Below are 27,687 nucleotides of genomic sequence, written 5' to 3'. Positions count from 1 at the left end.
GCCTTTCCTTTAAAATGTAATTGAACAAGAAAGTTTGTGATATTGTTTTATGTATGTTTGATTTCTATAGCACGTTCCCTCCCAGTGCTTGTGAGACCCAAGGCGCTATTACACTGGAAACAATTTAAGAAGGGGTTTACACTCAATTAAAAGTAAAATATTTATGACATTAGAAAATAATTGTTAGTGAACTTTTTTCTTTGTGCCTTTGAAACAATTTCTAACATAAAGCGCCAATGAAACGAAATCTTAAATGAAGAGTTGCATATGGTCATGAGGTTTTAGCCATGATATTAATTAATGGCTCCTTAGCACAATCCGTAGCCCCGCCCCCATGGCTCCACCCCCATAGCCCTGCCTGCCCCTATCTCAATTTGGTGAGTACCTGCACTTATTTTTTTTCCATTTAAAGCACTGGCTACACCCGATACTACACCTTGTCTTCCACAATAACACATAAACACATGGCAAACGTGTGTTGACAAGCAAACTGAAAACGTAGCCCCTCTGGTTCGATGCTGTCCAATGTCGCTTACAGATCCTACCGCTCTGCCTCTCCCTATTTCCTCAGTGCCTCGATGCTTCAAGGAAACACTCCCAATACTCAGAAGAAAAAAAAATCTGGACACACGGGTATCTAGGACAGATGAACCAATGTACGGATGGTCCTAAGGTGAAACGACATCCCTTTCGTTTGGGACGCATGTTTTATAGTTTCTCGGTGAACAATTTCTACATATTACCGCGGTACAGCAATTTTGAAGCCATTTGCTAAAAGCAGTTAACATTCATAAGGATAGCGACAACGTGTGTGATGACTCCGCCAACACCTAACATGACCGCCATTCGATAGAGTATTGAAAAAAATGAATTATAAATTAAAAAAAAGCTGCCCCTGCGCCGCGAGGAATTGTGGGTCATATTTCCAGACAGGCAAGGCTGCCCGGAGGTTGGGGTCCTTGCTAGCCTTCCTTTCGCGCGGTGAATTGTGGGCCTCTTCCTTTCCGCTCCGGAACCTGAAGCTGACACGATGGGTGAGTCCGGGCTCTCGGTGGTTTTCTAATTGTTCAAACGTATGCGGACAAGTATTGTATGGTGTTTCTCAGAGGAGTGGACATTGGGTTTTTCTGGGGGCATGGACGCCGGCGGGGGCACGTGCTAATGGCCCTCACCAAGGGTGTTCAGCTCTGAGCCGTCATGAGGCTGTGGTGTGACTGGTGGTGGTGTATCTCACAACGGAGGTCGCCCGTAAGCCCACTCTGTATCGCGAGGATGGGGAGAGGGGTTGTACAGATGTTCAATTAAACAAGATGGTTTCATTTACAGTTTCGTAAGCTTTTTTTTCTACCAAAGAGCGTGTGCATTTCATTCATTGCCGACTTTGGAATTGGGTTCGAGTCTTGGCGTCGGAGCAACATCCTCTGATCTCCATGTGCCTAAAAAATAAATGTGTCCTTGTAACTGGTGCTTATGTAAAATGCCCCAATGCCTTGCTGTCGAGATCGCTCTAAAAAAACTGCAAAAATGTGTCCTAACTATTCAGTCCTTCGCGCAGATTACTGTAAAAGACGACGGACTTATTTTGCTGTTTAACTTCCTACATGTGTATATTTTTTTTATCGATGAACGGCAGTACGTAAACGTTCTCATTTAATGTTCCATTTCTCAAGCGTTAAAATCTTAAAGGTTTACATCCTGCTATTCAAGGGTGCCATCTGCCTTGTTGGAAGCACGGAGAAAAGAACCCACCTACATTCGCGCTGAAGTGTAAAACACTTCAGACTAAAGGTGCACAGAGATCCGGATAATTCACGTCCCTGGACGGGAACCTAAAATCACTTTTTTTTTGTTTACGGGTTAATTTTATCGCTTTGATGACCATAACCCTCTCAAATTAAGCATCTTTGAAAAGCATACCTCTTACTACAGCTACACTTGAGGTGTATAGGAATCCTGTTCTTTGAGGATTGTCTACTTGTGCACTTAACCATTTCTTAGCATTTCAATTGTTGTACAAATAGTCCATATAGGGGCGACTTAGCTTGTGCTTAGGGGTCACAACAGATAACAGCAGTAAGTGGTTAACATTAAAGTGTATTTCGATCTTTACATTCCGCGTTTTCTAAAAGTCTGAGTGCAGACATATTTCCCGTGTGCAAAGTTCACTCTGTATTTAACCCCATAGATTTGCTTTTGATTCCACGATAAGAAGTGCCCATTTATCCAACATGGCATTCATAATGCTAATGTCTCCCTTGCGAGCAGAAATCAATAACACTGGGCGCAAGAAAAGAATACACGCCGTACTAATATTTTATTCAACAAATTAGGCAGCACACGTGTAAAATAATGCACACAGCTGGTTTATCGTATATTTTCTGACAGCATCAAAACAAAATCTCTGGTAGATTCAATGCAGTCATGATTTGCTATGTTGTATATGCACCAAGAAATGATGGCTCACGTTTTTCATTTATAGCTAGATACTTATTTTTCCTGCCCCTACTTCCTTGATATCTGAACTTATAATCGTGGTTATCTTTTGTTTTGCCTAACCATTTATTAGTTTGTAATAAACAAATTCTTTTTTCAACTTCTATCCCTCTCGTTTCCCATTTTAGCCTTCCTAAAGTTAGTTTGATTCTTTCTGGATCACTTTGCTGTCTGGTGGTGATTCCACTTTAATTGCAGGCTTGCTACCACTGTCCCCTACTTTCTTTGTAGATTTGTGAGACCTATCCTCCACGCTTTGTACGTCTCTACTTTAACCATGTTTAGTGTTTTTAGCCCTCCTTCCTCTGTACTGTCACTGGCTCCATCATTCTGACCAACTACTGCAGCCCATGTGTAGGAAATTTTAATTTGGCACCCTGACTACCTTCCTTGATCCACGTGTATCTCCTTCAGAGACATGCTATAACTTCACGAAGCATATTTATTCTCACTGAACACCCCCAACATGCTCTTGAATCACCCTGTCTAGCTAAACGTAATCTTTTAGAGGTAGCAGGCAGATCTATATTTCTTAGCCATTTGTAATATTGATGATGTGCCATTTAATTATAGCTACTGTTTATAGTTGACATGCATGTCAAGAAAAAAAACGTAATATTGGAAAAAAGGGAACCTTCTAATAATACAACCATGCTCTTGATTTCTATTGCATGAAATGGTAACAGGAGTGTTGAGCTCTGAACATACGTTTTATGCGTTATTAATGTACAGGATTGAGGGACTATTATACAGAATGTCAGGTGTGGAATTCATATAGCCCGGCTCCCAGGACATATTGTTTAGGGTCAAAGACAATACAAATTCATGTTTTTGTCCTTGGGACAAGTAGGCTCAGTCTCTGTAGCACACACCCTTTGGCTGCCAGTTTACAGTACTACATTATGGATCAGAGATGAGCATTGCAGTTAAGGTAATTAGTGTCCATATGTTAACGCTGTTAGAACTTGTTTTTATGGTTCAGTAGTACAAAGCCTTAGCGCTGTAAGGGGTTTTGTAAGCTTGTACTAATTTTGTATTTCATTACTGACAGATGGTCCCCTGTAAAAATGTGTACTTGCATTTGCAAATGAATTTTAGGCAACATGCAATGCTCTCTAATGAAATGCAAATATCTGAAGAAGCTGAAAGTAAGATTGATGTTCCTTTGGTTTCAAAATATAATGTGAACAAGAAAATGCAACTAGGAAAACAAAATATTTGCTAAACTATTGTAGGTAATATTTCTTTAAAGCATCGTTTAGTAAAATGTGTTGATGCATGCTAGTATTTCCCTAAAATAATATTCATAATGGAAAATCGGTACAACAGTTTTCAACAGATAATGGTAAACATGAAAATAAACTAGCATTGGCATAGTCAAGGGGTGTATAATTAACCCCTTAGCCGCGGCTGCGATTTCGCAGCAGTTCAGCGAAATGGGCGGTGCCGCGTTGGACGTTGGCGGCGCCAGCGAGGTAGTGCTCGCAATGGCCGACAGCAGCAGGGAAAGAGTTAATAATTCCAGATTTGTATAGCTCGATTTACCAATCCAGGCGCTGGGGAGATTAAGTGAGCTATTGCCCTGAGTCACACAATGCTGAGCTGCTGCTTGCCAATGGAACAGCGATCCCTGCGCTCCATAGTCAGCCGCTCTGGCTGCTGCGGCACATCTCTTCCTGATATTTGTGGTCAGCTTTTTTGTTGGATATGTTTTTTTAAATTTTGTGACCTGCCAGGTTCTCACCATTAAAACCAGTATTAAAAATCAATAGTATTTTTTTGATATCAACACACATCGTCACAGTAGTCCCTGGCACTGGCCAAACTATTTTGTTTGCTTATCTGCTTGTGAAAGAGCAGAAGCCAGTCCATGGATAGAGGAAGAATTTTAATTAAAAAAACAAATAGTCTTCGTTAACTCTAAACCTAATTAGGAGCCCAATTCTTAGTCGCACCCATGGTGTGTATATATATGTCCGTGCGTTAGTGCAGATTCATGGCTTTCATAAATCCGCAAGAATTTGCAGAAGTAGGCAGGAAATTGTACTGCTAGGAAGTGTTTGTGAGAAGTTTTTGTGAGCTAATTTGCAGGTGTAGATTTGCTCATTCAAAATCTGAGCCTTTCCAAGTTCATTTTTTCCTCCTCCCAATGACCCCCGCCCTGTAAAGTTTTGCTTCATAATTTGTTGCTGCACTATTTGGCACCAAAGGGACAAGTGTTTTTTTTTTTACAGGACAAGTAGGTTTATGAAGCCACCTCACCTATGTACCATCTGAGTTTCATCCAATTTCACACTATTAAGAATGTTCTTATTATCTTTATTTTAGGGAAGTGCCGTGGACTTCGTACAGCTAGGAAGCTTCGCATTCACCGTCGTGAACAGAAATGGCATGACAAGCAATACAAGAAGGCTCATCTGGGTACTGCTCTGAAGGCCAACCCATTTGGAGGAGCATCTCACGCCAAGGGAATTGTCTTAGAAAAAGTGTGAGTATATCAGAGGTACATTGGCCCGTCAATACTGGCAGTCTGTTTTGCTGTTGCCTTTTCCAAAGCATAATTTGCCAGTTTGGTCTCCTTGTTTCCTAATGTTAAATTTCAGCTGCCCTTGGATTGTTAAATTAAGGTTTAAGCTCCAACACTTTTTTTTTATAGTCGATAAAAAAAGAATACTTCCCTAATGTCATTTGAATAAACTGATATGATTCTGAGCAGCAAGTAATTCCTCCTTTGTCCCAAAACTGTAACTTGATGCACTTATTATTATTATTATTATTACTGAATTTTATATAGCGCCTGGTTACCCTTGGGCATCCCCGCGCTTACCAGAACGATACACTACCACATTAGTGCAGAAACTAGACAGAAAATAAAAGTTTTCAAAAGCTTGTGGAACCGCAGAAGACTCGCTTCGGAGCGTAAGTGTAGAGGGAGGGAATTCCACAGGGTGGCCACATTTATAGAGAACCTTCTGCCACCGGTTCTTGCCTTCCTCACCCTCCCAACCTGCAACAGGTGTTGATGGTCAGAACGGAGAGAGCGGGAGGCCTTGTAGGGCTGAACCATATCCCTCAGGATGGGTGGGCCAGCCCCCTGCAGGATTTTGTGGGCGATACAGAGCGACTTAAATTTCACCCTGTCCCTGACAGGGAGCCAATGCAGCGCCTTCAGCGCAGGGCGAGCGGACTGACGCCTGGAAAGGCCCGTCAGGAGCCTGGCGGCCGCGTTCTGCACTTGCTGCAGTTTATTCAGGGTGGATTCTGGAGCACCCAGAAACAACGCGTTGCTGAAGTCCAACCGCGAGATAAGCCCCTGAACAAGTAACCTCCTGGACTCCACTGGGAGAAGAGGTAGAATCTTCCGAGCTGATCGGAGCAGGCCAAAACACACGCCTGCTGTCTTTTTAGCGTGTGTTTTAAAAGAAAGGTCCTGCTCGAGCCACACCCCCAGGCTCTTCATCTCCTGTTTGGGGGTAGGTACCGGTCCCAGGCAGTCGGGCCAGCTGCTAGGAGAAAGAGATGGAGAGGAATTCCCCAGCAGCATCAGTTCCGTTTTGGAGCCGTTAAGCTTGAGAGCTGAGCTGCACATCCACGTGTAGATCTTATCCAGACACGAGTGCAGCCGGTCGGGTTGGTAAACCGACTGGGAAAGGCCTACCACCAGCTGAGTATCATCAGCTATGCTGATGATCTTGATACCCAGAGGCAGTACCACACTCTCCAGAGGGGCCATATAAACGTTAAATAGGGTAGGGCTGTCCCCTCTGGTGTACTTTTCTCATCTGTATTATTCTTTAGTAATTTGTTCATGGTCTGTTAGATTGAAAAAGCCAAGGTTCTGCGCTCAAACATGACCAACTATAGTATAGTTCTCAATTAGTTGTATGAGTAATGTGTACAATAAAGCAAGTATTAGCAATCATACCATTTTGTGTTTATTCCTGCGGAATGAGTGCAGTGCAGAAATATCATTAAAGCATGCCAGCTTGTGATTGTAAAGACTGCATGCTATTGAGGCTGAAGCAAGGGAATAAACATTTTACCTCGGCCCCTAACCACATTAACTTTTGAGTTCTTTGAACTGTAGCTGCATATGTATGAACTATCATACTTTATATAGAGTGAGATGTAATCCAAAAGACAAAACGTCTTAAATGTAACCTGTTCGGTTAAACGCTTCACAGATATGGACACTTGCTTCCCACTGGATTGTGTATTGATTATCGTGTCAGGATCTGTTGCCCTGATTTTTCCCGCCTCAAAAACTCTGGTTAATATTTGAGGTGACATTTCCGCAAAAATGTCCTTAATTTGTGGTTTAATAACCTATTTAGACCTATAAAACGAAAGGCAAATAAGTTTGGCAGTAATAATAATAAGGAAGCTTATAAAGCGTCTAATTACGCCCACCTGCGTGGCCCCGCGCTGTAGTGAGAGATCCTAGAGCCCCATGCCCAGACTAGGAACGTCCAGGCCTATCCATGAAGGAACAAGTATGTTTTAAGCTCTCTTCTAACCCTGGTCTCAGAGGGTTCCAACCGAAGCTCAAGAGGGAGTTTATTCCAGCTCCTGGCCGCCAAGAACCAGAAGGATCTGCCACCCATCCTGGCCCTCTTGACTTTAGGGACAACCAGAAGGCCAGTCCCAGAAGATCTAAGGGACCGTACGGGCCTGTAGACATTAATGAGATTCTGCAGGTACCTAGGACCAATACCTTGGGTGATGCGGTGGCAAGTTCAAAGGGCCTTAAACACAATTCTCTTCCTGACGGGGAGCCAGTGAAGAGCATCCAAGGCCCTTTTGGAAACAGCCCTTCTCGGTTGCCTAATAAATGTAGTTTATAATCTTCTCCTGATGAGAATCCAAGATGATATGGAGAAGATTGAATCTGCTTTGGCAAACAAACTGTCTAACCCTGATGTAGTTTTGGATATGGCCCTAAATTTGAATAAAAAAATCTTTCGGTCTTAAAACCTGAGAGCCCAGCTCTATAAAACATTATTTAATTTATACTATACGCCAGCAAAATTATTTTCTTGGGGGGGTCAGGGAGAACGACTTTTGCTGTTGTCCCAGATGTAATGAGGGACAAGCTGATTTTTTTACATGTTCTCCCATTGTAGCGCATTAGCCCCAATAAGGGATGAAAGAGAAACATTTATGGAGGGGCTGATAGGTCATAAGATCGATCTATCCCCAACTCTGATGTTACTGGGCATAGATGAGAAGTTAAGGCTCGAGAAAGATGAGGAAGCCCTAGTTTTTATCTCAGTAGCGGTATTGCGGATCCTAATCTCTTCAGGCTGGAAAGATGCCTCCGCCCCTTCATTCCAAATGTGGCTTAACATATTACTGGGTATACATAATATAGAGGCATGCCTTTATGAACAAAAGGGGGGAAAATGTGAGAGCTGGGAAGCCGCATCTGGGCCCCACTTACAGAATGGAGGAAGCAAAGATTGTAACTTTTTTTAATTTTTGATATAGCCTCTCATGGTCAAAATGTTATCACTAGTAGAGCCTCGTCTTTATTAACATTGTTTTATCCTGTGATTAATATTCTAATTGTGCTGAACCCACAACTGTATATCTTTTTTAAATTTTGGACATAGGTTGACATAGTGTTATGAATAATGAATTGTATATATCTTTTTTACTCTTTTGTAATGCACCAGAAATACTTAATAAAAAATATTTTAAAGACAAGAGCCACTGCATTTTGCATCACCTGAAGCCGGTTAAGACTTTTGATCGTGGCACCAGATACAGTATATTACCATAATCTAAACGTGAGGTAACAAGTGCATGCACTAGCGTCTTTCTGGCTTCTGTCGGAAGGAGGTTGATAGTTTTGCGTAGACCTTTCAGGACACCAAAGCAAGTCCCCACCACACGTCTGATATGAGGTTCAAATGTGAGATCAGAATCCACCCATACGCCCAGGTTCTTAGCCTGGGAGCACGGCATAGGGGCTGGACCTAAGCAGGACGGCCACCATGCCGATTACAACACAGACGGGGCCCCCACCACGAGCACCTCTGTCTTGCTACTGTTCAACTTCAGGCAGGAGGCAAGCTCCTGCAAGCACGCTCAAGTTGAATTCTGTCAGACCCGGTGCCCGCGATAGCAAGATAACCAGCTGCGTGTCATCGGCATATGACACAATCCTGATTCCAAAACCCTCCACTGTACTCGCCACTGGAGATACATGTGGGTTAAATAGGGTGGGGGTCAGGGCAGAGCCCTGAGGCACACCCTGATCCAGTTTCATAGCTTTGGAGTAGTAGTAGTAGTAAGCTCAGTCCAGTCAGAAATGATTGTATCCATATTAGTGCCGCGCCTGAGACACCGCCCTTGTTCAGACACTGCAGCATGGTGTAGTGTGCCACAGTGTCAAAGGTGGCGCTCGGGTCCAGAAGGGTGAGAGCCATTGTTTGCCCCTAATCTGCTGCCTGCCTAATGGCCTCTGGCCATTAGTAGAGCTGACTCCTTAGAGTGAAGTGACCGAAATCCAAATTGCGTGGGGTGGAGAAGATAGGCTTCTTCCACATGAGATTTACAGCCTTCTCTGCCACTTTCGCCAGATACGATAACAGCAAGATAGGGCGGAGAATATCCAATTTCTCAGCGCTAATATTAGGTTTCTTCTGAAGTGGAAGAACTACAGCCTTTTTCCGGTTATCGGGCACGGTGTGCATACTAAATGATACATCTAGAAGATGCCTGATATAAGGCTCAAGAATGGCAATACTCTCCCCAGGCAATTTTGGTGAGGCAGGTTCCCTGGGTGAGCCAGACTTTATAGAACTGCAAATTTTGCAGAGCGACTCAGGGGGGAGGGGTGATAAAACTATCCAGCCTCTGATTTTCCCCAACTCCTCAGATTGGTTCCACAAACTCTGCACCCGGTTTTTTTGGCTCCCGGAAAGGAAGAGTATATTTTCATCACTTTCTCTGAGAAGAAAACCGTGATACGGTCGCAAGATTCCACTGAGCCTTCTGTGGGAATAGCAGATGCTGTTAGTGAGAATCTCCTTGTAGATCCTAAATAATTCCGTAGTGGAGTTTCCTGCTGCTCCATTTCTCTCTGCATAGTAAGTGGCCTTGGCCCGTCTGATCAACCCATGGTAATTTCTCCGCTTTTTTGATATTCCAACTTGGCCTGACTAAGAGAGCCTTTCCTCCATTGTCTCTCCAGACGTTTACTTATTCTGACGTAGCAGGGCTACACTGTCTAGGACTTCTCTTATGCGTCTTTCTAGATTAAAGCAGGCTGTTTCGGCGTCTGTACCAACCTCCCCCCCCCCCCCCCCGTGACCCTCTTCGGACCAGAGCTTCATTAAACTTCGTCTGTGAGAAGCCTGCCCATTTGCGACACGGGTGGTTTAGCACAGGCTGCTCGGGGGCTCTAGGTTCTGGGATCTTTACCACAAAGGGAACAAAAGTGGTTGGACCAGGGGATAGGGATGGGAGTGGTCACTTACACTCCCTCCCTATTAGCGTATACTGGATCCAATAGATGGCCATGCTGATTGGTAGGGGCATTGTAATTCCGACCTAATTGCAGTGACTGTAGTTCCTGACACAAGTCTACAGCCCCCCTATTGAGGGAATTCTCCAGATGAATATTAAGGTCCCCCAACAATAGGAATTTGTCATTCCGTAGAGCTGAGTCTGTGATTCCTTCCAACAGGCTAGAGTGGACCAGGAGGTCTATAGACCAGGAGTCCTTTAACCGTAAGGTGCAAGCTGACCCCAATTATAAATGAGCCTGCCTCACTGTCAGCTATGGTCGTAGGTTCCAGTGAGCAGCTTAATGGATGTTTAAAAACTGGTTATCCCACTGCCTCTACCAGACGTCCTGACTATCATGTACCCAGGGAGGAGAGCCTCGATAATTTCTGGCTCGGAATCAGAGTTCAGCCATGTCTCCGTGAGTAATAAAAGGTCAAGTTTTCTATCTGCGAGTAAGTCAAATATGTCCAATTTATGTTTACACATAGATCTACAATTCAGCAGACTGCAAGACCGCCCTGTCGCCCCTTGCTTTATCTTGCCTACAGTGCTGTAGCTAAACAGGCAGAGATCACATCCAACATCCCAATAGACCTTCATACTGTGGCTACAAGAGCTAGGTATCCTGGGGCAGAGATCGTTAAGTTGTCCAAAACTCCACTGAACTCGAGCATTAATTTATGGCCCCAGTCCCCCAACGTGCGCAGACTGGCTTATCTTTGGTGCGCCTGCTGCGCGTGGCAGCTCACGTACCCTTTATCCTGTTCTGCAACCACTAGAGCGCTGACCGCAACCTGAAGTGCCTGAGCTCTCCTTTCCACGCCCTCCGCGCAACTGCGCTATTCGCTGCGTCTGACCCGGGCGGGAAGGAGCGACAGACGAGCAAAGGCCCCGAAGCGTCCTGTCGGCCCCACCCTCCCACTGGCAAGCTTCTGTTCCCCGTAAAGACCTAGCACCTGACCCGCTATCCCTAATTAGTGTGAATAGGATTTCTTCTCTGGTTGTGTGCACACCGTTAATGCTCCTCACTAATACAAAGCGGGCCAACACTAGGAAACTGGCCATCTCCCAGTTCAGCCTTGATATGGCTACAATACGACCTCGAGCAACCTCCTGCAACACTAATACGGTGCGTCCAATAGGAAGTAATTTTTCTGACTTTATTAATGCACAGCGGATATGAGCTTTGTATAAATCTTGCTTGTAACCTATAAAACGAGGTTTGTTTTTCGGTCTTTTATTCAAGTTGCTTCCATGCCGTTTTGAAAACTGTTTTCTCGAGTGGATGGTGAGAGAATTTCTGCATCTTTCCTCTTGTCCGCCTTACAAATAGTTTCTGTTCTTGGGCTCGTGTTGACCAGTTTTCATACAAAGGTCGCATTGAATAAATGATTGGAGTAGTGTTGATCTTTACTGCTGGTTGTGGGGGTGGATACTGTACAGTTAGGTGGCCATGGTCAGCAGTTGTAAAATAGAGTATATGGCTAAAATAACTAGCCTGTAGTGTAACTATGGCTCCGATTAGGATCGTTGGAAGACGATTGCTCAGAAAAATACCAGTTTGACAAACCACAAGACATAAACCCTCCATTAACGCTAAATACTCTTTCTATACTGTTACTGCGTTAAGTGCCCCCCCTTACGTTTGTTATACAAAACAAATGGGTGATATAGGGATGCAGAAATTGATGGCATGAGGGGGATGTTCTCCACATGATAGCAGATCGAAAGATATGTACATTATTTTACATCCATTATTAGCAGGCAGTGAAATATCTGCTGCTGTATCATCTCATGTTAATAAGTTGAAATCACTGGAGTACAATCTACCAGTTTTTTTTCTCAAAGCGTCTACCAGTTGAACTTCATTCTGAGACTGATCATTTAAATTAGTTGATGTGGAAATCACATTAGACATCTCTTAACTTTTCAGAGATAATGAAAGGTTTGTCCAGAATTGTTTGGGCAGGTATGTGGAATTGAGTCTGTGGAACCGAATGCCAGGGTTTCTTTTTTACGTCGAGACTAAAGAGCGCAAGCTGACTGGTGATCTGTTGTATGTACTTTGTGGTGTCTGCCCCATCCCACCAGTTTGAATTGGTTTAGGTCTTTAATTCCAAAATTATAACCTGCTAATGATAGGAGCATTTTCCACTTTTTTTCGAGAAGTTAAATCCCATGGAGTATTGCCACGGGAACGAGCAGTGAGGCATGTTCTCTTTTGTTTAATTTGTTAGGCTTGTCTCCCTGTTTGCCCGACCCCACCACCCCTTTGAGTTCTATGGTTTTTGATTCCCCAGCGCATGCACACCATTCGTGGGACGCTTTTTAAAAATAAAATCGTTAGGGTTGTCTCCTTGTGCCTTATTTATTTGTACCCTCGAGTCAAGGGCGTGTTACAAACAAAAGCAGGTAGACTAACTATCCTCTATAGATGACTTTGCAAATAAATAATACGCAAAGGTTGCCCTTTGTGTTCATCATTGTAGTGTTGTTTTCACATGCAGTCTCTCGCATTTCCTAACCCGCTCGCAGCCTTATTACGAGTTGACCAATAAAATGTCTCACCAACAAAGTGACGAACTAGCGCGCTTATTTCTTATTCGCCACCCTGACTCAGTCGCCTACTCACTTGCCACCTACTGACACAGCCACTCGATTCGGGAGCAGAGTAACTTCCTAATGACCACCACGCTTGTCCTCTCTAGACAGACTTGACCTCAGGCCCAGTGAGCGCGTGACTGGGTTGCTGGAAGTGCACGGCCACCCATCGCATACGTGCTTTCACTACACCGATGGCGGGAATAAGGACCTTGTGAAAGAGATCTGGTTTTCTCCTGGTGTCATTTGCATTCATTGATTTCCTAGAGCTTTCATGTGACGTGGTTAGCATTCATAGCAACAAGTATTTCATTTTTACAAATTTTGTTATTTACCTGCGGGGGCTCTAGTTCCTGACCGCTCAGCAGGTCCATGCTGAAGGGCCAGCATTGTTGCTCCTTCTGTCGTACTTGCTGCAAACACAAACATTTTCTGCAATAGTAATATGCGTCCCCTGTTGCCCGTTATGCCTTCTATAGTCTCTGTACTTAGTATGGACTTGATGGAGCGCAAATTGTAAACAAACTGCGCCGTGTGCACAAAGGTGAGCACGCAAACGTGTAAACTAAGTCGCCCAATTAGGGTCACCCAGGTCATCACGACCACTTCTCCGCCTTCCCAATAAATGAAGTCGGTCAGACAGAGAATACAAACTAGTTAGTATTATTACTAATACGCTGCAATGGAGCCCAGTCTGACCAGTCTTATGAGATGACTGCCGAGGGACTGGCCCCCGTCCACGCGGTAACACAAAATATACATTTCCAACACCTCTAGAGTCCCGCCCAAACTAGAATTTTCCAGCTCAGGCCATGGTGAACAAAGAAAGCAAACCAGGATGAGTGTAATAAAATGGATGAAGCAGAAGATTTAGGTAAGAGGATTTATTCTTCATAAAGATGACTCCACCCGTCATGGACGTCTGGTCTCCGTGAAGCCGGTGGTTACAATGGCAAACGGAAAGACTCAGCCGTCCATGCGCGAGGGAAGTAATTCAAAATACAACAGGAGTATACACGGCCGTGGCTCGTGTATACATGTACTTAAAAGTAAACACACTAGGCTCGGGCTTTGGCTCGTGAGGTGGACAGGGATCGAACCCACGAGCCAAACCCACGAGAAGACGGCAACGCGAGCGGAGTCCGCCATTACACCACCTTCCCCCTTACAACAGCCAAAAACAATGGAAAGAGGAAACATGTGCAGAAAAATGGATCTAAATACAGGAAATATAAATGCTTAAAATTTAATGAACTCGTTATATCTCTCAGGGACCCTGATGTGTCTGCCGAAAGAAGAAACTTTTGTGTGAGTAGGGACATCCTGAGTAACAACAACGTTTGGAGGATCCCGAGAAGTCTCCCCTGAAGACTGCTCTGAAGACTGAGGGGCTTGTTGGAAGGAATGGCTAGGAACGCCAGAAACAGGAGGGGTACTCATCCAAAAACTCCAATCCAAATTACCGGAGTTGCCATCATGTTTCTTTCCTTTGATAATCTCTGCTTGGTGATCAGAGACTTTCACAAGCTGGCGTTTGTTCCACCAACCCTTTTTCCCCAAAAAGGCTGCCCCCTTACTCACTTTAATTACCTGGATGGGTGCAAAATATTTTGAGCGTCCTTTGACCACCCTACCTGGATTCTTGATTAAAACCCAATCACCAACTAGCAGGTCCACCAATTTACCATCTGAGGTACCATCAAACTGTAATTTCATTTGGCTCTGTTTTTCCAGAACAGATTTTCTAACAGAATCCAAATCAATGGATTTACCAGCGGAGTCCTGATGCAGCCAGGAAGGAAATAGGACTGAACGATTCTCTCTACCTCTCAGTAAGGAAAACGGGGAGACTCCAGTCACGCAATGAGGGGAAGTATTATAGTGCCATACTTTTTGTTTTAAAAATTCAACCACATTGTAACCACAAGAGATCGCTGTCTGAACACCTTCTTTGACCACTTTATTCCCCCTCTCGACAAGACCATTCGAAGCTGGTGAATAAAGGGATACTTTGAGTTGTTTGATGTCTAATTGTTTCAAAAACTTGGACATTTTATCCGAAACGAAATGAGTTCCGTTGTCTGTGACAACGAACTTGGGAGAACCTTCCAAATCAAACACCTTCTTGAGAAAGGTTATTGTGGAATCTGTATCAGGGGTCTTAACGAAATCAAAGTACATCCACTTTGAAAAATAGTCCACCAAAAGAATAATGTACTTATTCTCTTGCTGGAGAATGGAATAAGGTCCCGAAAAGTCTACCCCGACTTTTTCCCAGGGAGAGCTAGGAAAATCCGTGGGGTGTAGGGGAACTTTCAGTGTGCGCCAATGTTTATCGGATAATAAACACTCCGGGCACGAGTCAATCAAATTTTTAACTTGGACATCAATTGAGGGCCACCAATAGTGTTGCTTAATGCGCATAGAGGTTTTAGTTGACCCCAGATGTCCTTGATGAGCCTTATTAATAATAGACTCCCTCAGTTTAAAAGGAGGGACAAATTTCTCACCTCTTCGTACTACATTGTTCTCAACGGATAGTTCCTCAGAAATTTGAGCAAAACTGCGTAGATCGCCATTCAGACTTCTTGGTTCAGGCCAACACCGTGTAGTAAATTCTATCACCTTTAACAACACATTATCTGAAGCAGTGGCTTCCTTCCAATCGCCTTCAGAAATCACGTCACTAATCTCATCTACAGCATCCACAAAGGTAACACATTCGACGTCCTCTACAAGAAAATCCTCCTCATCGTCCTTCTCCATAGCCATTCTAGATAGGCAATCAGCCCGAAAATTCTTGCCACCAACTATATGCTTAACAGAAAAATTGAACTCTTGTAATTTAGAGACTAACCTCATCAGACGAGCTGACATAGACGCTGAGCTGGGTTTGTCAAAAATGTAAATTAGTGGCTTGTGATCAGTGACCAATTCAAATTTCCTCCCCCAAATGTACATTTTAAACTTGTGGACCGCCCAAGCGCAAGCTAAGGCTTCCCTTTCAATAGTGCTGTACCTCTGTTCGAACTCTTTAAGTGCTCTAGACGCAAACGCCACAGTTTGTTCCTGACCATTCACCTTTTGTGTAAGGATTGCCCCTAGACCAGAGATACTCGCATCTACCGTGATAACTGAAATGGCATCTTCTCTGAAGGCATGTATGGCTTTAGCAGAAACAATCATCTTCTTGATCTCACAAAAAACCTTGTCCAACTCTTGCGTCCAAATGAAACTAGACCCTTTCCTCAAAAGTTTTCTCAAAGGTTCCACTATTTGGGAATACGACTGGACAAACCTTGCATAATATTCTGCAAGTCCTAGGAAGGATCGCAAAGCATCCTTATCAGGAGGAGGCTTTGCGTCTTCTATGGCTCTAACGACTGAAAATTTGGGAGTGATACCTTGGTCCGATACTGTATGCCCTAGATAATCAATCTTGTTAACAGCAAACTTACATTTGTCTGCGCGAACAGTCATGTTTCTTGACATTAAAATTGAAAGTACATTCCTAAGAATAACATCGTGTTCGTTTAATGATTTGGCAAAAATCAGGATGTCATCAAGGTATGCCTGCACACCCGCTATGCCTTGAAACATCACATCCATCAGTTTCTGGAAAACACTTCCAGCAGACGCTAACCCAAAGGGGAGGCGAAGGAATTTAAAAGCTCCGAAAGGAGTAATAAAAGAGGTAAGTTCTTGAGATTCCTTCGCTAAAGACACCTGATGGTACGCTGACCTCAGATCGATCAAGGAGAACCATTTAGCGTCGCCTATGTTAGCCAGAAGCTCATGGATTCTTGGTAGTGGGTGGCAGTCCACAATAATGTTCTTATTTAATGAGCGTAAGTCCGCACATAATCTAATTTCCCCAGTCTTTTTGCGTGCGACTACAACTGGTGCGACCCATTGTGAAGAATTGATGGGGGAAATGATACCTTGTTTACACAAACCATCCAACATTATTTTTAATTCAGATCTGACACTCAGTGGGACAGCTCTAACTTTATGACTAACTGGTTGTGCCCCGGGTAACAGTCTGATCTTATGCTCAAATCCCTTGACACTCCCTACCGTTTCTATGAACACTGGTTTAAATTCTGCCAAAATTTCCTGAATCTTTGTGTTATGATCATCAATTACAGCAACAGGTGAATTAGTTTTAAAAGTAGGTAACTTTCCAACTTTAATGGGGTTCTCATCACCTGGAACTAAATAAAGACCCATCAAAGCTAAGTCTTTCCAGCCCACGATGTCTTTGCCTTTTTCTGCTACATAAATTTTAGTGACGGTTTCCCTCCCCAAGCATTGGACTAATCCTTCAAAATATCCTAGCATGTTAATATTCTTTTCCCCAAATGCTAGTGGATTAACATCAGATCCAATCAATTCGACTGTTTTGTCCCATTTATCGTAAAAAGTTGAATCTCTAAGGATAGTGTATGGGGAGCCTGAATCCGCCATGACTTGAAGGTGTACATTATCAATAATAGCTGCACATAGTGGACCCTTAATAGAATCAATGTCACCATTAGCATCAAGAGTTACAATAATGTTTTTAAAAGATTCAGTACATGTATCAAAGTCCACCATATTAACATTGGAGGGTTTCTTCGCGAATCTGCAAACCCCCTGAAAATGTCCAATTTTTTTACAAATAGAACACCGCTTTTTGAGAGCAGGGCAATTTGGGGCGTTCCCAATGTGATCCTTTGAACCGCACCTATAACAAAAGTAAGTTTTTTTCCTTTGGTTAAATTTATTAGGTTGAACTCTGCCTTTATTAGCAATGGCGCAGAGTGTTTCACCTTCATCAGAGTCATAGCAGTCTATAGCGTTAATGCCTTGTTTAGGTTGTTCCATAACAACTTTGCTGGTTAATGTTGACCGTTCAATGCTAAGAGCCAGGTCTATGACTTCACTTAAAGAAGGATTCTTGCATCCCAAAATTCTTTGTTTAATCTTTCTTGATGCACAATTAAAAACAAACTGGTCTCTAATAAATTTATCAGGAGAAGGTTCGAAATTGCAAGAAATTGCTAAAACTCTGAGTGCAGCGATGTACTCTTCCACCTTCTCATCATCCTTTTGTTTCCTGGCATAGAAGTTGTGTCTCTCTAACATAATGTTAGGTTCATCACAAAATTGTTTTTTTAACCTTGCAATAGCTTCAATGTAAACGTTCCAAAGATTATCCCCACTTTCATCTAGGGAAATGGGTGGTGCAATAGGAACGATACTTTTAAATATTCGTTGACCAGCTTGCCCTAGACAACCAAAAAGAATAGCGAACTTTCTTTTATCAGAATAATCAGCAGCGTCTATAGCCACTAAATGGTTCTCAAATAACCCAAACCACTCAGACCAAATTATGTCTGGAGTGCCAGGTTTGTCTAAGAACGGTGGGGGTTGAGTAATCTGGTGCCACTGATTGTTAGCCATGTTGGTTGCTTATGATAAAGTGAAAAGGTTAACAACTCTGACAGAAATATAGGTATACTAAAGCTTAGCAAAGAAGATTAAAACCTTAAACACGAACGTTTTGTTGTAAATATGCAACTTTAAACATGAATGCTTTGCTGTAGTTATGCGATTTCTGAGATGAAAAAGCGTGCGTATCGCTGTGGTACGCGGTGCACAACTGTGTGATTAAATGCTGAAAGCATATGTGTCGTTGTTGTAAGACACAATAGTTAAATGAGTAATAAACAACGTGCGTATCGTTGAAGACGACACGCAATGAAAATATTTAATTCCATCAATAACGTGCGTGTCGTTGGGTGAGATACGTGAAGATTAACTGTTTGAGTAATTAAATGTTAAAATCGTTGAATGTCGAAAGCGTGCGTGTCGCTGTAGTGACACGCAATGTTTTCGATGACAACGAGCGTATCGTTAGGGTTGCGCTCAATAAATAACAACTTTCAGCCAACACAGTACCTTGTCGTGTCTTCAGTTTTCTCGCCGATACCTCAATAAAGTTGTTGTTTTAGGAACATCCAATGAGGCTCGTGATTGTAATCCAATAGGAGTCGCTTATAGACGAAATTAGGAAAGGCGACTCCGTTGATTGGTAGTTTCATTCGACCAATGACATCACACGAAAATTGACGAAGTGCTGAATCCGAAAGAAAAGGTCAGCGTGGGTGGGGTGGAGTCTCCCGATCGTCGCCAAAATATGTAATAAAATGGATGAAGCAGAAGATTTAGGTAAGAGGATTTATTCTTCATAAAGATGACTCCACCCGTCATGGACGTCTGGTCTCCGTGAAGCCGGTGGTTACAATGGCAAACGGAAAGACTCAGCCGTCCATGCGCGAGGGAAGTAATTCAAAATACAACAGGAGTATACACGGCCGTGGCTCGTGTATACATGTACTTAAAAGTAAACACACTAGGCTCGGGCTTTGGCTCGTGAGGTGGACAGGGATCGAACCCACGAGCCAAACCCACGAGAAGACGGCAACGCGAGCGGAGTCCGCCATTACAATGAGCCACGGCTCAGGGCTTGGTACATGCTACCTCGACCCCAAGGCCGGTGTTTACCATACCAAGATGTGGGAATGGGTCTATCTAACAGCATAGTGTTGGGTGCTGTTTTGTACACGAGCTGTCACGAGCGTGGTGATTGTCTGTCACAGTTCGTGACGGTCTCGTGTTATTGTAGAATGTTATCTTTTAAAATGGTGGAGGTTTGTGTTTGTAATGCGGTTATGTGATTTAGTCATTCCCTGACTGGAGCTCGACCTGTACACTTGCTCTCAATAAAGCTCGTCACTCCTCAATCTGTTTCCTGCTGTTCCCTTGCATCTTCCTACACATAGGTATGCGACAATAGATGGTACATGCATTAGTGCAGCGAAGCTTCAACCTTAGTACAAGCTGGAGGCAGTGGGGGCCTTTCTGCTGAGGAAAGCATTGAGACGGAAGCTCGGTCTTAGCTACAGAACAAGATGGCGCCAATAAAGATGGCACGATGAATGCTAACTTAACACGGAATAGTTTAAGCATTTCGATTCTGTGCATCACGGAAATAACATTTCAAATCTAACACGTGAAGGGGTCATCGTCCTCTATATTGTTAGTCTGCTGGGGTGTGCTGTGCAGAAATTTCATTCAGTGTGCACCAACCTGTCCTAAATACCACTTACCAAAATATCGTCCAATTGAGTAGCATTTCTATTATTTAACTCCAGTGTGGCAATATTTTTGTAAAGATTTCTACATTTAAACGTGAATAATTCCTCTTGCTTCAAGTAGCCTGTGGCTGGGAGAGGCTGGCTCTTTGCTCCGGAACTGGGATGAGACCGGGCCCAACTCACCTCCACTCACGCACCCCCTCCCCGATTCTAAATGCATTATAATGTACTGCAGCCAAGGCTACATATTTTTTCAACTCGCGCCACACACTCCCGGCGCTTTCCAGGCTCTTGCAGCGCCCGTTATATGTGCGCCACGCTTAAGCAACTTGTGTTCTATTTTTTAGTAACAGCTGGAAAAGATCATTGCAGGTTTGCCCAAATTTTTTTTTGCGCCAGTCTCCTACATCGCTAAGGGCGGCCCTGGCAGTATTTTCAGGTTGGACAATAGGTTTTGTATGTGGCACTTCATGCTTCTGTTTGTAAGTGCTGGCCAGCAGAGGTGTAAGCACTGTAGCCGGTGGATGAGCATTACTGCGAGGTGAAGAATCTTGATCGGGATAGATACGTGAGAACTGAAAGAGCTGGGAAGCCTGAAGCAGCTATGAGCTGTGAGTCTTGCAAAAGCAGAGACACGATGGGGTTAGCAACAGCACAGAGGAATGAGAAGCCAGCTGTGAAATGGAGGGTTGACTGCGACACAGAGGTTATTTTAACGTTAGCGTGCATGGAATAAAGGAGTGGCGCCATTTGTAGAGAACGTGTACACATAGGCTTGTTTTTACTATTTTGTTTTTTCACTGATTTGGCTTAACAGACTGTCAGCTACGCAAAAAGACTATAAAAGTCCTCCCTTCATTGCTCCTCCTATGCTGTTGCTGTCCCCACCCTGTTCAAGTAGGAAAACCTTGAATACGTAGCCTGAGCCCACAGCATGCTAAACGCAGGACAGTGGCAGTGTAGCGGGGCAGCAACTTCCGGAGCCACACAAATTTCGGGTAACCGTGTACGTGCATCTTTGTCACTAATTCCCGACCTTCCGTGCAAGTCCTGTAGTGGCAGACTAGCGGTGTTTTCCTAATTCCCTAACTGAATTATTCCTAATATTAAGACTGTTATGGCTTCAGTTTGCTTTTGTTGCACACTTATACTGTCTCAGCTTGCTGATGTGGTTTTCCGTGTATTTTAAGGTGCATATTTCATCAGCAGCTAAAAGCAGCTAAAGACCTATTGCTGAATTAAACATGTTTATCCTATTGCAACTTGAATATCTAAAATAAGCCCAGAAATATTGCTAAATTTAGGAGTAATGTTATCCCTAGCTATACAGGAGGAGGGGGGAGGGGGCGGTGGCTGTAGACAGAACTGCAGACTTTGAAACTGGGGAACGAGGTTAGAGTCCCGTCCGTGTACTTCTTCGGTGGGCAAATCTGTCCCTATGTAATAGCAACCACATCATTTAAAGTGCTCTAATACCTTTACTCTGGCATAATCTTTATTACAAAGCGCACTCCAGAGGTTACAGATTTTTTCTTTTTTACTTCCTGTATTTTGCGTGCTGTCAGTCTTTTTTCAAAAAATATTTTCACACGTCCAACCTGCGCTCAAGTCATTGCCCATAAACCTATATCACCTGCGTTTCTTTTTCGAAGGCACGTTATGTTCCTTAAGCGTCCACTGTTTCAGTCTCCATTCCTGCATTTCATTGGTAAATCCGGTTTGCTTTGCAACCTCTGTTAACCCAGTTAGTACACTAGCACTTAGGTTAATACTTTTCTTGTTTTCCAGATACATCCACAAAACAAAATTGGCATTCCACATAGTTGCACTCTATAACACACAATCCCACTCCACATAATTCCAGTATTCTCAATACCACATAATTACAATCCACATATTTCTACTGCGCACCGTGCCACATAATTTCACTATACAAATCCACACCACATACATCCACTCCAGTCAAAACACATGGGCAAAAGACATTGTCAGTTACAACTCCAATACCTCGAACTCACAAATGCAAGACCAATTTGCATTGCAAATGCTTGTTTGGGGTGTTTTGGGTCAATTTGTGGTGTATGTGTGTTTTCATTAACTTTAGTTTTCTATTTCAGTGGTGTAGAAGCTAAGCAGCCTAACTCTGCCATCAGGAAGTGTGTCCGAGTACAGCTGATCAAGAACGGCAAGAAAATCACAGCTTTCGTTCCCAACGATGGTTGCTTGAACTTTATTGAGGTATAAATCACCATTGTAATATGCAAACTTATTATCCTTGTGAACTGTATTGAGATGTCTGCTTAGCTATATTGTGGGGGGCGGGGTAGAGGTTGGGGCTGTATGACCAATATTTCACTACCGTCCTGTTTTTCTTCAGTCTCTTGAAAGATGATTGAAAAATATTGTCATCTTGAATTGTAGAGGATTGAGCGCCAGGGCTGCCTTTCATATATCAGTTGCACTTCAGTGTATTTTGTGAGCTTTTTGGGGTGGGAGGGTGGGGGCTATAGTAGTTCATTTTTGGAGCTCCCAACTGGAGTTGTCACAGTTGGGTTTCATCCGGGTAGGTTTCATAGCTCATTAGTCTGATACCATTCTTTAGCGTGGCAGGTAATGAATGGATAAGGGCAAACGAGACCCAATGGTTGGGTGCTGCTGCTCGGTGCAACTAAAACCATTATCATTTCTCAGTGCCAACATGTACACCCTCCTTGAACTGGACATCTATCTTTCCTTCACCTGCACCCTCTTCAGAAAGCGGTTTCATTTTCAACTTGCACTAATTGACAGAATTGAAGTGCAAGAAGAAAGGTCCACAGCACGAGTGCTTGTAAATTGATAGCTCGACTACTGTGACCATTGTATCGGACTCTTCAAAAATTGTAACTGTTGAAACATTCTTGTTACCAAAAGTGATATAGAAGTTAATCTCTTGGCAGGCCTTAGATGAAGATTGCCCATGCTTTTAGAAAGCTGGATTAGATTTCAAATCACTCGCCTTATCCATAAAAATCTGTAGTTCCTCTGGGATAAACTCCTAAGAAAATCCAGCGTTGCATTTCCAACACAGTATGCATTTTTTACCCCCCAGGGAGTGTTGGCAATTCAAAGCTTTCCAATAAACAATCTTCGATATTTGAGCATGTGCATCGATGTGCTAAAGTTGCTATCTGATAGTATTCTGGTCCAAAGATAGTACCTTAATTTCCCTGTGCTAGTCACAAGATTGCTTCATATCAATTTATACCAAATATTCCTCGGGTATTCAGTATAGTTTAATCTATAATTTGTTAGGAACTTTTATGAACGCTTTTTAATGGTAAGCCCCAACTCTCCTAGTCTGAATTTAGTCTGCTGCTATATACACATGCTTTCCATTGACTAAGTGTTCCCTCCTTGTTAGTTTTAAAGACCTGTGATTTATCCTCTTATTTCCAGATGTTGGCTTGATTACTTAAGTCGAATTTTATTTATTTATTCAAAGTTTTATGTAGCGCGAACAAGATCTTAACAGATATCAGAGCGCTTCACAGTAGGGTGAGTAGACATAGTAATTGGGTACAGTATAGTGCACGGTAGCATAATAGGATAACAATCATGTGCAATAAGATACAGGTAAACATTCAACTAGACAGTAAAATAAGGCGGTGTAGAGTCTTTGATCTAACTAAAATAGAGATCATGAGGTAGCAGAGAACACTCAAGTAGACAAAAATATAAGACGGTACTGAGTCTGAGCTAGCTACAATACAGGTCTAGCGATAATAATAAACATTCAAATAGACATTAGGATAGGGTGGTGCAGAGAGACTCTGATCCAGCTGCCATAGAGATCAGTAGATACCAGTAAACCCTCAAAAGACAATACTATGGTACGGTACATGAACAGAAAGTTAATGGATCGCTAATTACCACTTGTTTTATTGGAGATACTTGTTTAACACATTCTTAACCTGGCTATTGCTAGGTGTTAGTGTCCATGTAAGCTGATTTTCTCTACCCAATTTAAATTTATATCCGTACTGGTAGATGACATTTTTTAATGTGAATATAGGTCACTAGGCATTTGATTGAAGGTATCTTAGACATGGTATGATCCATGTACTTAACAAATCAGAAGTCTGTGGCTTGAGAATTAAATGCAGTGGTACTAAACCTTTTAATGTCTTGTACCTCCAACAGACTCATTACTGGACTTAAGTGGACCCCCCCTGAGTCCCTATTATGTAACTCGCAAACCAATATAAAAATCGAAAGTTTAATTTTAATGAGGGAGCTTTTCTAAACTCAATTGAGGACACATCTATACTATAATGTTTGATGTACTTGCACTGCTCACGACCCAATCTTGAGGATACCAACTTAATCTTTAGCCTCCAATTTTAAATTCCTCAATTTTACATTTTCTGTTAAAATATTTAATATTCTAAGCACTCAGTTCCACCATTCTCCCCCACTGTCCAAACTGGCACTGCAGTACAAAGAAACTGCTGTAAAAATGTAAAGTCCTTGGCCGCCCAATCTTTCACTGTACTTACTGTATACTGTTTCAGTTAACTTCAATTTAAATAGCTCTGAATGACGTTAAGGTATTTGGACTAAAATCTGGAGAGACTGGTCTTCCAACCTAGATAATATTTACTAGTGTAAGTAGTAGACCAGAATGTCCTAGAGGAGTCTGGTTGTTGGCAAGATAAAACTACTTAAACTTTAACTCTTGCCGCTACTGATACCAGTTCTATTTGATTAGTACAACTCGGACTTTAGAAGCATTGCCTTACGCTTTGCTGTTAATGCACGGTGGAGGGAGTGGTTTTCACATTGCATCTTTTCTAACTTGAAACTTTTGTTTTGGATCCTTTGTGGAACGTATGAACGTCTTAATGCTGGTTAGTTGTTTGGTGCTGTCTTGTGCGGAAATTAAGAATCCACATGTAAAACAAGTTTAATTAATATTTTTGTATCTTTCTAGGAAAACGATGAAGTTCTTGTGGCTGGATTTGGTCGTGCTGGTCATGCTGTTGGTGATATCCCTGGAGTCCGTTTCAAGGTTGTTAAAGTAGCCAACGTTTCCCTGTTAGCCCTGTACAAAGGCAAAAAGGAGAGGCCAAGATCTTAAATTTGTTGGATTGTGACCAGTAGCACAATAAATATTTTCAATAACACTGCGGTCTGTTTAATTTAATTTGTATCGTGATGTGCCCTTTATTTCTTGTTCAACATATTTAAATGGTCTGTTTAGAAATACATCATAATTTGATAAAATATTTAATTAAATTCGCTGGTGACTGTATGTAATATAAACTTCTACAATTGGTTCAGCAAGAGATTGGCGAAATGCTTAAACACTAGGCTTGGGCTGAAAGTGTAGACCGTATACAGTTTGTTTTTATCAGAGGACAAAGTTATAGTTGGGTGTATATGAAGGCATAACCTCTTGACAAATTTGTGACTGCAGATGAGTGTGTTCCTGATCTGACTGGGAATACTCTGAGCCCACCCTAAAGTTAGGATATTTATCAAATGTAATTGTGTAATGAGATTTGAGCATTAGGCCTCATGATCGCTGCATGGAGTGAATGTATAGATAGGAAGCATAAGAGCGCTGAAAAAGGCGATAGAACCGTACAGCATTTTTAAATGGCTGAAAACACATTGGCATAGATTTGATTAAATGAGTCATTGGGTCTCATTGTATGCCTGATATATTTTTTTAATCCTACCAAATGCAACCAATAAAGGAAATTCCTTGGATTTTCTTCAAGGTATTTTTGTTTATCTGCATCTCTGAAATTAATCCAGCATTAATATAGGAACTCAGCGATGGTTGAGTCCATCGATGTGGTATTTACCTAGAAGTGTGGGGAACGATCAATGATGAAGCATGCCACAAAGTTGTAGTCGAGGTGCTGTCCCATGAAAAAAATTGGATTCCTGTAGGTTCCCTAGAATGTCTTTTTCAAATAACCATGGCATCTTTAGTGACACTAGGTGGTTATGCTTGGTTTGTTCTCTGGTGTGATTATATGCATCAGGCAGTCCTCTGATTAATGTAGGCTTACTGCTGTGAGGTCTACTGCAAAGCACTTGCGGTCATCGGAGGCTTCCCTGGTGACAAGCTTTAAGTAATGGGTTGATGCTTATTTGCATTTGCACTTGGACGTCTATACTAAAATGTGGCTCCCTGAAGGAATAACGTTCGGATTATTTTCTGTTTATAGCTGTTTTACTGCTTCAAATGTTGCTACCGCTCTTTGCCATATTGAGATAACTGATCGATACTGCAGATAGTTGGCTTCCTTAATTGTTTGCGATGTTAAAATTGCCAATTAAGTTTGTTATAACTAGTAGGTCCCTTGCAATACAATCACATATGAAAACTACTTGCTGTACTGCGTTTGCTATCGCCTTGCTCCTTTCAGAGCATATGTTCAGCAGTAGCTCATGTCTTTAACTGTATCCTTGATTGCTGTAGACGAGCGTTTCTGCCTTAAATTCTCTGATAAATGCTCTATAGCATCACAGGCCCTTGGTGGCATTCAACGTTGTTACAGGATTTATAAAGCGCATGGCTGCCCCAGCGACGGGGCGTACCAGTGCTGGATTCGCAGAGATGAATACTGAAAGACGAGACCAGTTACATGGAGAGATCAAGGGAAGAGCCAGGCCTTGACTGCCTTCCTGAAAACCCTATGGTCTTGTATGTTCCTGACTGTGCTCGGGAGGGCGTTTCAACGAGATGCAGCCAGAGCTCGAAAAGAGCAAACGCCTGCCCAGACTCTTCTGACACGGGGGTGCACACCCAAAATTTGTGTGAGAGCATGTTCAGGTAAATAGGACGTGAGAAGATTGGTTAGAGTGGAAGGGGCCTGGCCATAAAAAAAAATTCTGTGAGCGGTGCACAGAGATTTGATCTTAATTCTTTTTACCACCGGGAGCCAGTGTAATTGTTATATGTATTTGGCCGTAGAGCAGGACAGCGGAAGGGCAAAGATGGAACGGGCAGCAGCTTTTTGAACCCTCTATAGTTTAGTGATGCCTGCCTTATTGGCACCCAGATACAGCGAGTTGCAGTATTTTAGTCTGGAGAGGATAGTGGACTGGATGGTGAGTTGGAGAGTATGGAGGTTAAAGAACCTGAGCAACGGCCTCCGGCTGCGTAAAAAGCCGAAACAGCTGCCCACCACTAGTTTAGTCTGTGCTGTCCAGCCACACACCCAGATTTTTTAGGTCGAGCCTGTCAATGCGCTTGCACATTTAGCTTGTGAGATATTGGGGCTTAACCAGAGCTTAACCATTTGATGCTGTGCTCGTGAAAAAAGCGCGTGCACAATGCACATCAAAGCCACAAGCTTCCCCCAGCGTGCGCTCTGCCTCAGGCATTTCTCCTCCCCTAATTGATTCACTGCCCAAGGCCGGGCGGACGTACTTTCACGGCCGCCGGGCCGTGTTTAGCGTTTCCACTTCTTTCTTTCCATCTTTTCTCGCACCCTCTTTCTTCCTCTCAACTTCTCTTGCCTTCACCCTTTTCACTCCATGTCTTCGTTCTCCCTTCTCTTCCTTTCTCTACCCTTTTTCTCACTCTGTTCCTGCTTACACCGTGCCTCTTCTGTTGTCCGCGCTTTAAGTACTTGTTTTTCCAGGAGATGTACGGGTAATAATCTGAGGTGTTGCTTAAGTATTTTAACAGAAGAATGATCTGCGCCTGCGTGGATTTAAAGCTTAAATGCACATAGTGCCTGGTGAAGCTGAAGTCTGTTAATTTATGTTGAAATGTGACCCTTTTCCTGTGTTTTTTCAGAACTGTGCTGATTACGTTTAAAAATGGACTAGTGGTTTGATTGCTATCTAGGTGCGTTTTATTTAATAACCTCCAAACGTTAATTTACATTTCTTATTAGACGAGTAGCCCATTTCAATGCTGTCTTGGGTAGAA

The 27,687-nt window shown here is 42.8% G+C and overlaps 1 protein-coding gene across 1 annotated transcript; it reads left to right on the top strand.

The window, feature by feature from the left end:
• The first annotated feature begins 402 nt into the window (after window positions 1-402).
• RPS23 (ribosomal protein S23) lies at window positions 403-24,920 on the top strand. Its single transcript, XM_086960853.1, has 4 exons — window positions 403-1,034; window positions 4,822-4,981; window positions 21,869-21,989; window positions 24,724-24,920. Exons 1-4 carry the CDS (start codon window positions 1,031-1,033, stop codon window positions 24,868-24,870), a joined length of 432 nt encoding a protein of 143 aa, XP_086816979.1. The 5' UTR covers window positions 403-1,030; the 3' UTR covers window positions 24,871-24,920.
• The last annotated feature ends 2,767 nt before the right edge of the window (window positions 24,921-27,687 follow it).

This window comes from Lissotriton vulgaris, chromosome 3_1 (genome assembly GCF_964263255.1).
Source record: "Lissotriton vulgaris chromosome 3_1, aLisVul1.2, whole genome shotgun sequence".
Taxonomy (NCBI): domain Eukaryota; kingdom Metazoa; phylum Chordata; class Amphibia; order Caudata; family Salamandridae; genus Lissotriton; species Lissotriton vulgaris.
The sequence above is the reverse complement of the archived record's forward strand: the minus strand, read 5'-3'. Positions and strand labels throughout refer to the sequence as shown.